This window comes from Pristiophorus japonicus, chromosome 5, assembly GCF_044704955.1.
Source record: "Pristiophorus japonicus isolate sPriJap1 chromosome 5, sPriJap1.hap1, whole genome shotgun sequence".
Taxonomy (NCBI): Eukaryota; Metazoa; Chordata; class Chondrichthyes; family Pristiophoridae; genus Pristiophorus; species Pristiophorus japonicus.
Window position 1 is genome coordinate 173,732,838 of NC_091981.1, and position 15,433 is coordinate 173,748,270.

The 15,433-nt window shown below is 43.8% G+C and overlaps 1 protein-coding gene across 1 annotated transcript in view; it reads left to right on the top strand.

Annotated features, from left to right (window-relative positions):
• mtrr (5-methyltetrahydrofolate-homocysteine methyltransferase reductase) overlaps nt 1–15,433 on the top strand; it is a 157,820-nt gene that overhangs the window by 74,809 nt on the left and 67,578 nt on the right. Inside the window, exons 12-14 of the mRNA XM_070880211.1 lie at nt 10,016–10,058; nt 12,458–12,653; nt 13,434–13,552. Coding sequence (XP_070736312.1) covers nt 10,016–10,058; nt 12,458–12,653; nt 13,434–13,552 — 358 coding nt within the window. The remainder of the gene's footprint in view (nt 1–10,015; nt 10,059–12,457; nt 12,654–13,433; nt 13,553–15,433) is intronic.

The window sequence follows — 15,433 nt, forward strand, 5'->3', positions numbered from 1 at the left end:
AATAAAGAGCCATCATCAATAATAAATGATAACTACATCAATAAATCAACCAATAAATCAATCAAAACAAATTAATAAAAAAGTAAAAAATAATTGAAAAAAATCAATAAATAAAACATTTTCTACTTACCGACTGCAGCACCGGGAGTCCTCCAACAGCATGCTGGGACGGCCCCCTCAGTGTGTCTCTGTCAGTGTCTCTATCTCTCTGTCTGTCTGTGTGTCTCTCACTCTCTGTCTGTCAGTGTTTGTGTTTCTGACAGCGAGGGGAGGGGGAGAAGGTGGGTGGGAGGGGGAGGTAGGGGGGAGGAAGGAGGAGGGAGGTAGAGGGGGGTGGGGTGGGGGGGAGGAGGAGGAGGATGGAGAAGGAGAGAGGATGGAGAAGGAGAGAGGATGGAGAAGGAGAGAGGATGGAGAAGGAGAGAGGATGGAGAAGGAGAGAGGATGGAGAAGGAGAGAGGATGGAGAAGGAGAGAGGATGGAGAAGGAGAGAGGATGGAGAAGGAGAGAGGATGGAGAAGGAGAGAGGATGGAGAAGGAGAGAGGATGGAGAAGGAGAGAGGATGGAGAAGGAGAGAGGATGGAGAAGGAGAGAGGATGGAGAAGGAGAGAGGATGGAGAAGGAGAGAGAGAGGATGGAGGGGAGAAGGAGAGAGGATGGAGGGGGAGAAGGAGAGAGGATGGAGGGGGAGAAGGAGAGAGGATGGAGGGGGAGAAGGAGAGAGGATGGAGGGGGAGAAGGAGAGAGGATGGAGGGGGAGAAGGAGAGAGGATGGAGGGGGAGAAGGAGAGAGGATGGAGGGGGAGAAGGAGAGAGGATGGAGGGGGAGAAGGAGAGAGGATGGAGGGGGAGAAGGAGAGAGGATGGAGGGGGAGAAGGAGAGAGGATGGAGGGGGAGAAGGAGAGAGGATGGAGGGGGAGAAGGAGAGAGGATGGAGGGGGAGAAGGAGAGAGGATGGAGGGGGAGAAGGAGAGAGGATGGAGGGGGAGAAGGAGAGAGGATGGAGGGGGAGAAGGAGAGAGGATGGAGGGGGAGAAGGAGAGAGGATGGAGGGGGAGAAGGAGAGAGGATGGAGGGGGAGAAGGAGAGAGGATGGAGGGGGAGAAGGAGAGAGGATGGAGGGGGAGAAGGAGAGAGGATGGAGGGGGAGAAGGAGAGAGGATGGAGGGGGAGAAGGAGAGAGGATGGAGGGGGAGAAGGAGAGAGGATGGAGGGGGAGAAGGAGAGAGGATGGAGGGGGAGAAGGAGAGAGGATGGAGGGGGAGAAGGAGAGAGGATGGAGGGGGAGAAGGAGAGAGGATGGAGGGGGAGAAGGAGAGAGGATGGAGGGGGAGAAGGAGAGAGGATGGAGGGGGAGAAGGAGAGAGGATGGAGGGGGAGAAGGAGAGAGGATGGAGGGGGAGAAGGAGAGAGGATGGAGGGGGAGAAGGAGAGAGGATGGAGGGGGAGAAGGAGAGAGGATGGAGGGGGAGAAGGAGAGAGGATGGAGGGGGAGAAGGAGAGAGGATGGAGGGGGAGAAGGAGAGAGGATGGAGGGGGAGAAGGAGAGAGGATGGAGGGGGAGAAGGAGAGAGGATGGAGGGGGAGAAGGAGAGAGGATGGAGGGGGAGAAGGAGAGAGGATGGAGGGGGAGAAGGAGAGAGGATGGAGGGGGAGAAGGAGAGAGGATGGAGGGGGAGAAGGAGAGAGGATGGAGGGGGAGAAGGAGAGAGGATGGAGGGGGAGAAGGAGAGAGGATGGAGGGGGAGAAGGAGAGAGGATGGAGGGGGAGAAGGAGAGAGGATGGAGGGGGAGAAGGAGAGAGGATGGAGGGGGAGAAGGAGAGAGGATGGAGGGGGAGAAGGAGAGAGGATGGAGGGGGAGAAGGAGAGAGGATGGAGGGGGAGAAGGAGAGAAGGATGGAGGGAGGGAAGGAGAGAGGGGGGAGGGGAGGAGGGTGAGAGGGAAGGCCCAAGACTTCAGGCTGGATGTACAGGTAGGTGGCGTCGGGTCTCGGGCGGGGGGGGGGGGGGGGGAGGAAAGAGTCGCGGAGGTCGGGTCGCCGGGGGGGGGGAGAGTCGCGGAGGTCGGGTCGCGGGGGGGGGGGGGGGGGGAAGAGCGGGGGTCAAGTCGGGTCCGGTGGGTGGAAGGAGCCTTATTCACGCAGCCCCAGTGAGGCCATTCGGCCAGAGCTAGGGGCTGCGTGCTTCGGGCCCCTCCCACAGTTTTGGCCGCCTGGAGCTACTGCACATACGTGCCCACTGTAGTGCGCATGTGCAGAGGTCCCGGCACTGTTTTCAGCGCAGGGACCTGGCTCCGCCCCCTACAGCTCGTGCTGCACCGTGCCCGGCTCCAGAGGACATACAGGGAGCCAGAGAATAGGTGAGTTTTTTTTTTTAGGTGCACTTTCTGGCGCTAAAAACGGGCATCCAAACGGCGCAGTCCGAAACTTGGGCCCATAGAGTGGGCAAACCAAATTTGCCCGTATTAGTGTGGAGGACAAATTCATTGAATGTATACTAGATAGTTTTCTAGATCAGTATGTTGAGGAATCAACTAGGGAGCAGGCTATTTTGAATCTAGTATTGTGCAATAAGAAAGGGTTAATTAATAACCTTGTAGTAAAGGGGCCCTTGGGGAAGAGTGACCATAATACGATAGAATTTTATATTAAGTTTGAAAGTGATTTAGTTAAATCCAATACTAGGGTCTTAAATGTAAACAAAGCAAACTACAGAGGTATGAGGAGCGAGTTGATGAAATTAGATTGGGAAACTACATAAAAATGTCTGATGGTAGATGAGCAATGGCTAACATTTAAAGAATTAATACATAGTTTACAACAAACATACATTCCTTTAAGGCACAAAAACCCCACAGGAAAAGTGGTCCAACTGTGGCTAACGAGAAGTTAAAGATAGCATTGGATCAAAGGAAGAGTCTTATAATGTTGCCAAAAAGAGTAGTAAGCCTGAGGATTGGGAGAATTTTAAAATTCAGCAAAGGGGGAACAAAAAAATTGATAAAGGGAAAATAAAATATGAGAGTAAACTAGCAAGGGATATAAAAACAGACTGTAAAAGCTTCTATAGGTATGTAAAAAGGAAAAGATTAGTGAAAGTAAATGTGGGTCGCTGCAGGCTGAGACAGGAGAAATTATAATGGGGAATAAGGAAATGGCAGAGAAATTAAACAAATACTTTGTGTCTGTCTTCACGGAAGAAGATGCAAAAAACCTGCCGGAAATAGTGGAGAACCAAGGATTTAGTGAGAATGAGGAACTGAAAGAAATTAGTATTGGTAAAGTAATAGTTCTAGAGAAATTAATGGGACTGAAAGCTGATAAATCCCCTGGGCCTGATGGCCTACATCCTAGGGTTTTGAAAGAGGTGGCTATAGAGATAGTGGATGCATTGGTTGTCATCTTCTAAAATTCTATAGATTCTAAAATGGTTCCCGCAGATTGGAAGGTAGTAAATGTAACCCCACTATTTAAGAAAGGAGGGAGAGAGAAAACGGGGAACTACAAACTAGTTAGCCTGACATCAGTAGTAGGGAAAATGCTAGAATCTATTATTAGGGACGTGGTAACAGGCCACTTAGAAAATAATAATAGGATTGGGCAGAGTCAACATGGATTTATGAAAGGCAAATCGTTTGACAAATCTGTTATAGTTTTTTGAGGTTGTAATTAGCAGAATAGATAAGGGGGATCCAGTGGATGTGGTGTACTTGGATTTTCAGAAGGCATTCGATAAGGTGCTGCACAAGAGGTTATTAAATAAAATTAGGATTCATGGGATTGGGGGTAATATACTAGTATGGATTAAGGATTGGTTAATGGACAGAAAACAGAGTAGGAATAATCTGGTCATTACTTAAGGAAGGATATACTTGCCATAGACGATTCAGCAGATGTTTCCTGGGATTGTCCTATGAGGAGAGCTTGAGTAGACTAGGCCTATATTCTCTAGAGTTTAGAAGAATGAGAAGTAATCTCATTGAAACATACAACATTCTTACAGGGTTGATGCAGGGAGGATGTTTCCTCTGGCTCAGAATAAAGGGTCAGCCATTTAGGATTGAGATGAGGAGAAACTTCTTCACTCAGTGGATGGTGAATCTTTGGAATTCTCTAGCCCAGAAGGCCGTGGAGGTTCAGTCTTTGAGTATATTCAAGACAGAGATCGATAGATTTTTGGATATTACGGCAATCAAGGAATATGGGGGTAGTGCAGGAAAGTGGAGTTGAGGTAGAAGATCATTGAATGGCGGAGTAGGCTCGAATGGCCTACTCCTGCTTCTATTTCCTATGTTCTTATTTCTTTCTTATTGCCTCACCTCATTCTTCTACCAAAATGTATCACTTCATGCTTTTCTGCATTAAATTTTACAAATACCTGATCAAACATGAGAATTTTACCTTGTTCATCTTAATTGCTATCTAATTCCCTTCTCGTGCTTGATCAGGTATCTCCTATCACAGGCCTTGCCTTTTACTTGCTTAAAAATCTGTTGCGTCTCTAACCTTTTTCAGTTCTGATGAAGTGTCATTGACTTGAAACATTTACTATGTTTCTCGCTCCACAAAAGCTGCCTGACCTAATTATTTCCAGCATTTTCTGTTTTTATTTCAGATTTCCAGCATCTGCAGAATATTGCTTTTCTATTGACTACTGACTTGGAAGAGTATGGTCTAAGTGCAGCTTACTCTCTTTGAATTAAAAATAAGTGTTGGATGTTTTGAGCAACTTGTCTTTGCTTCCCTCAGTGCTGAACAGTGATTTTGTTTTCAGATATGTTTTGCAAATACCATCACTTTCTAGCTTCAAATATTGCAGTAACAATGAGGTACTATTGTATGAGATGACGGGAGTGAATAGAGTTTGATCTATTGAACAATAAATGGAGAATAATGCAACATTTTGAAATGTACAGCAGAATGTACATAAAATATATCAATTTAGTTAGTGCATAGAAGAACATCATGAGCATCTGGGGCAGGAGGGAAAACTTCTGAAGCCGCTCCATAAGCCGCATGTTATACTATTTTCATTAAATTGTATTGCAATTGACATCCAGTACGAAGGAGGTTGACCGTCTGCATTTTTTGCAATGCGAATTGCCTGCTGTCAAGCGCACCCATTTGTCATTAGAGCACATATATTAGCTGGGAAGCCCAGTCTGCAGTAGGTTACTTTTGAGACTGGGCAAAGATACCATGGGAGGGAAATTGCGATAGGAGGCTTCCTTCGGATGAATGCCTCCTACTCGAATTTAAAAAAATGAAAATACCTGGTGGTTCTGGAGGAACATAGGATGGAGGTCTCCATTCGTTGTGCAATGTACAGGAACATGTCCTTCAGGTACATATTTGTATCCTGGAATCACGTGGGGCTGGACCACCAATCACTATGTAGTATTCTCATTGACAATAACGGGAACTCTGTTTTTATGAGCTCCCATTGCTATCAATGAAAATACCTCCCAAAAGCAAGAAACACAACATAATAAATTTTAAACACCTCACCCATTTAAATTTAATTGAAATTGAATGAAATTAAATGTTTTAGAAAAAATATAGTTTTTAATAGGATTAAAATAAACTTAACCTTAATGGACAGGGTTTTTAATAGAAAAATTAAATATAATCACTCATTTTTATATGTGTTAACACTCTTACGCTGGTAAAAGTAGGTTATACGCCTGCTTTTAACAGGCGTTTGAAGGACATTAGCTGGACAAGAGTTGGGCAAATAGCCTCATCTCTACCCCGCGGATGTCCTTCCTGCGGGGATGCGTTGGACCTGTCTAAAGACATTTTGACACATCGGAAAAGCCGGTTCTCGGTGCATGCACATTGCGTGCCGAGAACCAGCATTTGCAAGGCCTCTTCGGGTGTGTGCGCACATGGTACAGACCTGGCAAGGCTGCAGTTTTCGGCCCAATATCTCCTTGACGAAAGGAGAAATAATGAACAGATTTTTTGTTATATACAAGGTGTGCAGTTTTGGGGAGGAGGCCGTTTACACTGATTTTGTTTTAAACTGTGATAGTAAGAATTATTGTTGACTTTACTGGTATTTACACTGATGCTTCTAACTTCCTTTGAGCTAAAATGCAACTTTGACAGATTCAAATGCAACGTCTATACTTTGACAATAATATCAACATGTTTCACAAAAATAATGGAGCCAAAGTTTGTATTTATAATCTCTATTCACAAAAACATCGGTAATATGCGAAGGCCTTCGAAGGGGATGCAGAAAAGATTTACAAGAATGATTCCAAGGATGAGGGACTTCAGTTATGTGGATAGACTGCAGAAGCTGGGGTTGTTCTCCTTGGAGCAGAGAAGATTGAGAGGAGATTTATTAGAGGTGCTCAAAATCATGAGGGGTCTAGACCGAGTAGTTAGAGAGAAACTGTTCCCATTGGCAGAAGGGTCGAGAACCAGAGGACACAGATTTAAGGTGATTGGTAAAAGAACCAAAAGCAACATAAGAAAAAAACTTTTTTAAGCAGCGAATGATTAAGATCTGGAATGCACTGCCTGAAAAGGTGGTGGAGGCAGACTCCATCTTGGCTTTCAAAAGGGAGTTCGATAATTACTTGAAGGAAAAAATGTTGCAGGGCTAAGAGTAAAGTGCGGGGGAGTGGGACTAGCTAAAGTGCTCTTGCGGAGAGCCGGCATGGGCTCGATGGGCCATATGGCCTTTTTCCATGCTGTCGTCGTCATCATCATCATAATAGGCAGTCCCTCGGAATCAAGGAAGACTTGCTTCCACTCCTGAAGTGAGTTCTTTGGTGGCTGAACAGTCCAATACGAGAGCCAGAGACTCTGTCACAGGTGGGGCAGACAGTCGGCGAGGGAAGGGGTGGGTAGGACTGGTTTTCCGCACGCTGCCTACGCTTGATCTTTTCACACTTTCGGCGTTGGGACTCGAAGTGCTCAATGCCCTCCCGGATGCACTTTCTTCACTTAGGACGGTCTTTGGCAAGGGATTCCCAGGTGTCAGTGGTGATGTCACACTTTATCAGGGAGGCTTTGAGGGTATCCTTGTAACGTTTCCGCTGCCCACCTTTGGCTCGTTTGCCATGAAGGAGCTGTGTATAAAGCACTTGCTTTGGGAGTCTTGTGTCTGGTATGCGAACTATGTGGCCTGCCCAGTGAAGCTGATCGAGTGTGGTCAGTACTTCAATACTGGGGATGTTAGCCTGGGCAAGGACACTGATGTTGGTGCGCCTGTCCTCCCAGGGGATTTGCAGGATCTTGCAGAGACATCGTTGGTGATACATCTCCAGCAACTTGAGGTGCCTTCTGTACATTGTCCATGCCTCTGAGCCATGCAGGAGGGTGGGTATTACTACAGCCCTGTAGACCATGAGCTTGGTGGTAACCATTCTATGATTCTATAATATAACTTGCAGATCAGTATTTCCTCATGAGATTACTAAAATGAAAGATCATTTTTTTAAATCCTGCATTGGAGGCTGTGCTGATGCTGCTATTACTTGAAAAGTTGTTTCTTAGCAACTACATCAATATTTGTGCACTCTTGAGGGTTGTGGGTTATTTTGATGAATATAAACTTGTGAGGGACCATCTAATTAGATTTGGTTAGTTCTTTGCTGAGGGCTAAATCCAACTAACTATTTATTTTACATGATTAATTTGGTCACTAACATTGTGATTACGGCTATATAGTTTTTTAAGTCAATAATCAAGTGTAATGTGACAGTGATTTTTTTTAAATGAGGTTGATTGTTACTGGGAGCATATTTTCAAATAATTAGTAATATCACAAGGCCATTTGCAATGTGCAGTTTTGTCACATATTGGCATAATGAGATGTTTCTGTTTCTTCAAAGTTATTTTTTTAACCTTGCTGCTTAATGGCTAGTGGAATTTGGGGCTCAGATATGACCAAGCACCTACTGATTAGTCTCATTACACCCTCACTAATTCATGGGCCAAATCTCTTTCAACATTTGGTTTTGAAGAATGACTTCGATGTTTCAACTTTTACTGTCAATCGGGCACATTCGGGTTGGTTAATGACCTATTCATGATCTAGGAAGACCTTTTTCTCCACCTCCCTTCACTCCCCTGTACATATAGTTGCACTACTACAAGGTCCTTCATCAGTTTTCTAAGAGAATCAGTGATTCCCTCTCCCCATTCATATTAACGAAGAGGAAAATCACGGGCTGGTGAGTGCAGAAGTGGAAAACGCAGCTACAACATATAATGGCGACGCATTTCTCGAGTCGGCCTTCCAGAGTTGCAACTGCATTAAATATGTGTTGCCTTTTAATTGTAAAAGTTACAGCCCAAGTGTGAGTTAAAGATTAATTAGTTGGGACAGAATATAATGACTGCTGTGCTTCAATTTAAGTAGAATGCCCATATTTAAGACAATTGATCACAAGAATGCTATGGCCAAGCTTGTTGCCATCCTCCGTCTGCTCCATGACGACATGCAAGCCGTGATCCTGACCAATGGACCCATCACAGACCCAATCCACCTCCGGACCAGGGTCAAGCAGGGCTGCGTCATCGCGCCAACCCTCTTGATCTTGCTCGCTGCAATGCTCCACCTCACACTCGAGCTCCCCGCTGGAGTGGAACTAAACTACAGAACCAGTGGGAACTTGTTCAACCTTCGTCGTCTCCAGGCCAGATCCAGGACCGTCCCAACCTCTGTCGTCGAACTAGAGTACGTGGACGACGCTTGCGTCTGTGCATATTCAGAGACTGAACTCCAAGTCATAGTCAACATCTTCATTGAGGCGTGCGAAAGCATAGGCTTTACACTAAACATTCATAAGACAAAAGTCCTCCACCAACCTGACCCCGCCACACAGTACTGTCCCCCCAGTCATCAAGATCCACAGCACGGCCCTGGACAAATTGGACTGCTTTCCATACCTCGGGACCTTAGTATCAGCAAGGGCAGACATCGACAACGAGGTTCAACACCACCTCCAGGGCGCCACCTGAGGAAGAGTGTGTTCGAAGATCAGGCTCTCAGATCTGGCACCAAGCTCATGGTCTACAGGGCTGTAGTGATACCCGCCCTCCTGTATGGCTGAGATGTGGACCATATACAGTAGACACCTCAAATCGCTGGAGAAATACCAACCGTGATGTCTCCGCAAGATCCTGCAAATCCCCTGGGAGAACAGACGCACCGACGTTAGCGTCCTCGATCAGGCCAACATCCCCAGCACTGACCACACTCGACCAGCTCCATTGGGCGGGCCACATTGTTCGCATGCCTGACACAAGACTCCCAAAGCAAGTGCACTACTCTGAACTCCTACACAGCAAGAGAGCCCCAGGTGGGCAGAGGAAACATTTCAAGGACACCCTCAAAGCCTCCTTGATAAAATGCAACATCCCCACCGACACCTGGGAGTCCCTGGCTAATGACCTCCCTAAGTGGAGGAAGAGCATCTGGGAGGGCGCTGAATACCTCGAGTCTCGTCGCCAAGAGCATGCAGAAAACAAGTGCAGGCAGCGGAAGGAGCATGTGGCAAACCAGTCCCACCCACCCTTTCCTTCAACGACTGTCTGTCCCACCTGTGACTGAGACTGTTGTTCCCATATTGGACTGTTCAGTCACCTAAGAACTCACTTTTAGAGTGGAAGCAAGTCTTCCTCGATTTCGAGGGGCTGCCTATGATGATGATGATGATGCTATGGCCATGAAATACAATAATGCAAAGTTTCAGTATGGTTGTACTGTTTTTTGATATCTTTTCATGGTTAAAAGCTATATTTTGAGAAAATGGTTAACATACAAATTGTAGTTCTTCAAGATGAGCCATGATCTGACTTTCTTGAGGATTCACTCTAAAGAATGGTTGAAATTTCAGTCCTGCACAACAAAAAGACACCTTTTATAGTCCATTTTGTAGCAAATTCAATTAATTTGCCTACAAGTACAAATTACAAGATTAACCTTTTAAAACACGATCATTTTTCCCAATCATAGCTTGGATTTTCTAAAATCTCTTTTCTCTTTCAGAGCATTTACCAAAGCTACAAGTTAGATCCTATTCAGCAGCAAGGTAATATTTTATACTGTGATTATTTAAAGAAATGAATATTGGTAATGGGTATCATCTTTTATACAGTCAATATCTAGATTAAATCGGGATCCTGAATCAGCACATTTTTACCAAATTCAGAACGTTCCTGAGTTAAACAGTTAATCATTGGGAAAACCGAAGCTATCGTCTTTGGCTCCTGTTGTAAACTTCCTGCCTTTGCTACTGATTCCAGTCTTTTCTCCAATCACTGTCAGGTTGACCCTGACTGATTGTAACCTCTGCATCCTATTTGACCCAGAGCTCAGCTTCCAGTCCCATATCTTGCAAAGACCACCTTCTTTCACCTCCGTAGCATCGCCCTGCAATGCACTGTACTGCCGCAGCCTATCTGCTGCCAAAACATTCATCTATAACTTTGGCACCTCCAGATTCAACTATTCCAATGTTCTCATAGCTGAGCTCCCAACCTCCACCCTTCTTAAGCTTCAGCTCTTCCAAAACTCTGCTGTCTATATCCTGTCCCACTTGCCAATCACCCCTGTACTACTTTGGCTCCCCAGCAAAACAAATTTTAAATTCTCATCCTCTTATTCAAATTCCTTCAAGGCCTTATCCCTCCATATCTCTGTAGCCTGCTCCAGCCCTATAACCTTCCGAGAACTTTGCATTCCTCCAACATTGGTCTCGTGTGCATCTCAAAATCCCTTTGCTCCATCAATGGCAGACATGCCTTCAGTCGTCTAGGCACTAAACCTCTGAAATTTTCTCCCTAAACCTCTCCGCCTTTCCATCTCTGTCTCCTCAATTAAAACTCTCCTTAAATCGCAGCTCTTTGAACAAGCTTTTAGTCGCCCTCCGAATATCTCCTTCTTTGCCTTGGTGTTGTTTTTTTGTCTGATAACACTTCTGTGAAGTGCCTCAGGACATTTTTTCTCCATTAAAGGACTATATGCAAGTTTTTGTTGTAATGTTGGTATCGCCATTTTCAATATTGTTAATGCAGAAGCAAACCCTATTGTTTTTACTGACCTATTTACATATAATAGAATCTCAGATTATGTTTTTTACATCTTCATTCCGCATTTTCATTATAAATCTAGATTTATTTTGGATACATGATGGTAACTACTATCAAGAATTTCTTCATTCGACTATTTCATCCATTTTAGATAGGAAATCCAGTAGTTACAGAATAAGTGTGTTGTACCTCCAAGTAAAAAAAAAAAAATAAACAAATACTGTATAACTTCACTATAATGACCATGCTTATAACAATCTCCCAGTTTTAACAATCCCAATGACAAAACCTGAATTTTTTCAATCTAAATCATCCTTACTACAATGAACACTTAAGCATGATCTACACGAAACGACTATGGAATTCAAGCTGAGGCTAATTGAAAGATGACCTATTGTAGTGAGAATCCCGCGTAACGTATGAATTAATTGTCATAAGTGCTGCTTTTCATCAACAATGTTCCTGCGGAGTCGAAAGTCAGCGACCTGAAAGCAGTTACCATGCCCTTTCGTCCTGTTCTCCCCACCCCCACTGCAACATGTGTTTTTTAGCCAATGGACCAGGATGCTATATTCAGTGCTTCAATTCGTGGTACAGAAAGCTCTTGTTAAGGGCGATAATCGAGTATATGGTCAGCAGTTTAAAAAAATTCCGCTGAGCATTGTGCAAGCCACGCACTTCAAATGCAAAGCATGGGAGCCGTGTCAAAAACATGTTTTGTAAACTGCTTTAAACATGCTCATTGGTAGCATCCAGCTACAGATACAGAAAATGACAGCCAAAAGAAGGGGGTGATGTTTGTCAGAAACAAAGTGACAGGAAATTGAATTTGAAATGAACAAAGCAGCTACACAAGCAATGCGAGCAATGAGGACATTATTGAATTGATGACATTGAGTAGGAAGAGGAAACTTCTAGTGATGAGGATGTGAAAGACACACAAGCATTTGTTACTTCACTGGATGAGTTCAGAAAGGCAATCACAACTGTGCAAAACCTCACAGCCATTACCTGGAACTGAGGAACTTTTTGGGCCAGTTAAAAAGGTAGAAATAACATGCTTTGAGAAAAGCTTGAATAATATGAAGTTATCGAGCATTTTTAACAATAAAATGATGTTCAATTCAAATTGGTATTTCCTCAATATTTCTGATGCAGAAAATAATCAAACCCTATTGAATACCCTGATATCACAATCTTTTCTGCCGGTCCCGAGAGGGTTTACAGTGAAGTTCGACTGTAAATGGATGTTGTCTGACTCGTGAATAAATGCCTAAATGGAAAATTAATAATTTGGAAACTGAGGCAAGGTGATCAGTATTATGTGATGGTGGGCAGAAGCAGATGCTGAGAAGGTGATGGTTTTTTTTATATATATAATTTTTAAATTTCTTTGCAGCTCATCCAAATATTATCCTGGAAAACTTAATTTTGTTTTCAATATTGTTGAGTTCCCATCCTCCCCTGAGCAGCCTATTGCCCGAAGAGGAGTATGCACAGGTTGGCTGGTAGAGCAAGTTACACCAATGCTTCAAAGCTACGAAAGCAAAGCTACAGTTGGCGACTGCTTGTCAAATGGGTTTCCACTGCCACAGGTATGTGATAAAACTTTAGAAGCGAAGACATGCTCCAATTGCACTGCATTCAGACTCACTTTAGCAGTAGTGCACTTGTAGAGTAGATTTTTGTTTCAAACCTTGGAAAATAGTTGCAGCCTTTCTTCTCCCCTCCCCAGCCCTACCTTCAGTTTGTAGTGCTGCATGCAACCGGCAGAGCACTGCTTTAGACTGGCATACATACTGAGATTGGATTTGAGGTGGAACTGAAATTGGAACAGTAAGCGAAGTCGGGATGGAAGTGGGGAGCCATGATTTAAGAACACATATTCCACAATTATTGTTCTGATGACAAGTGCCAACTGAATTTTATTGTGATTGACCTCAAAGTTACTGGTATATCTGTAGCCATCAGCCCATATCATTTAGTTAGTAATACTTAAATCCTGTGTAATAAATGCATATTGATAATTGTTATATATCTTAGATTAGTCAAATGGCTCTATAGCAACATATACAGCAGTGCATTTATTACAGACCTTGGAGTAACTCAAACGGATGAGTTCTTTCAATAATTGTATCGCACATTTTAATTTTTTGCTGACATTCTGGGTAACGTGCTGTAATAAGGATTTGAACCTAGGATTACCTAATGCTGATGGGACCATAACACTTTCAGGAAAATATGAGAAAGGGGAAAAGATGCGGTGGGGTTTTGAAAGAAGTTTTGTGGGAAAAAAAATTCTTAAAATGCATTTTACATAAAATTCTGGACTGGATTTCCTTGCTTTTGACTTTTGAATAAACTTTCTTTTGCAGATTTCTATTTTCAGCCGGCAAAACACAGATTTCCATCTACCTGCTGATACTGCAGTTCCTGTTATCATGGTGGGTCCTGGAACTGGCATTGCACCCTTCATCGGTTTCCTACAGCACCGGTATGGGACCTGTTTTTAATATCTGTACTCGCTGTGAAAACTTTTCAAAAAATGAGTGTATATTTAACTGTTATGGTTTTCAGCAAATTTGAGACATTAATAGTTAATGGTGAAGGAAAGACCAGGGAGTATCTTTTGCTTAAGGTACTGCCCCTTTTCTAGACGACTAGTTAATCTGTTGAGGCATTGCACACGGGGAGCAGTATTTGAATCAAGAAGATTTAGAGGATGTGTGGTTAAATGGACTAAGGTGGGATGGGGGAAAATGAGAGGGGAAGAGCAGGAGAAGACCGGGTGGGATGAGGAGTGGGACAGAGGGGCACTGGGAAAGAGATGGGGAAAGGAGTGGAAGGGCGTATGGGAATAAGGGGAGCAAAGGCAGAAAAACTACTTCAGTGGAGGAAGGGGATGGCTGCAAAGATATCTCTGGGATGAGGAAGGAAAACAGTTAGCAGGGAGGAAAGGGTGAGCAAATAATTTTTTACTTATATTTTCAATGTCCGTGCATTTGCCATTTGATACCCTAAATCAACTTTACAACTTGCTAATCTCCATTAGGGATGAGATTCCAGCTAGCCATCCTTCCATCATGTAGTTGCTCCAGCAGGGAGGCAGTGAACATTTTCAGCCGCAGGAAAGGGTGGGGTTGGAGGTGGGTCACTGCCAGCAAAGATAGTAGGAGAAAGAGAAGGGAAACCTAAAAGGAAATGAGAGAAAAAGCAAAAGTACTTCATATACCAAATGGCACTGTTCACCATTATCATAGAAGCATTGAATCATACAGCACAGAGGGTGACATTCAGCACATTGTGCCTGTGCAGGCTCTTTGAAAGAACTATCCAATTAGTCTCACTCCCTTGCTCAGCCCTGAAAATTTTTCGCCTTCCAGTATATATTCAATTCCCTTTTGAAAGTTGTTATTGAATTTGCTTCCATGACCCTTTTATGTAGTGCACTCCAGATCATAACTCACTGCATTTAAAAAAAAAAAGTTCTCATCCGCCTTCTGGGGAGAAATTTTCCAGAACCCCGGTGACCTTTTGTAATTGGAAGAGTTTGTTTGGAAAGCACGCAGCTTGATTGTAGCTCACGTTTTGTTGGAGCTTATTTTTCTTGTGTAGATGGACGTGTTAGAGTCTGTGATGAAATATACTGTCCGATGACTCAGATTTAGAATGGTAGAAATTGCATTTGGAAATGAGATTGAGATAAATGCAGATAGAGGTTTATAAACATTAATGGTATACCAGTGACCCATCTCCTTCCCCTGTGCCATTGCCTGTGGTGACATTATCAGGGTACAATAGTGGAAGTTTCAAGGTGCTGTACTGACTCGCATAGTATGGGGATTGGAAGGTCAATAGATTTGGAGGGCACTGTTCCTAACTTCTGTTTTACTTTGAAGTCCAATATTTTGCATATTTCATTTAGTGGGAGGAAGGGGGATAAAGCTTTGCAATATTGTACAAGAACTGTAATATCTAATTCATGACACAGCCATTCCACTTAACAGCTAATTGCGAATGGCGCACCTTCAACTTCAGGCATTGTGTCATATTGGCATTCAGATTTTATTCAATGTAGTATTTTGACACAAATACATCTGACTTTGGGTATCGAGAAAGTCTTTTGATATCTATAAACGGTTTGAGACCTGTTTGAAGAGGCGCTCGTTCAGTTTATGAAAAAACAGAAGTCATGAGGACTAGTGAGATCTGGGTGCTAAATCTAAGCATTCTCTCAAAATCCGTATGACTTGCCAGGGTTCCTTTCGGAGTAAAGGCTCTTTTATCCGACTGTTTATGTGCCCATGCTCAGTTATTGGCTTCCACGGCTTTTTGAAAGAAGAGGATAGCTATCGTAACCTCTTGGCCCCATGCT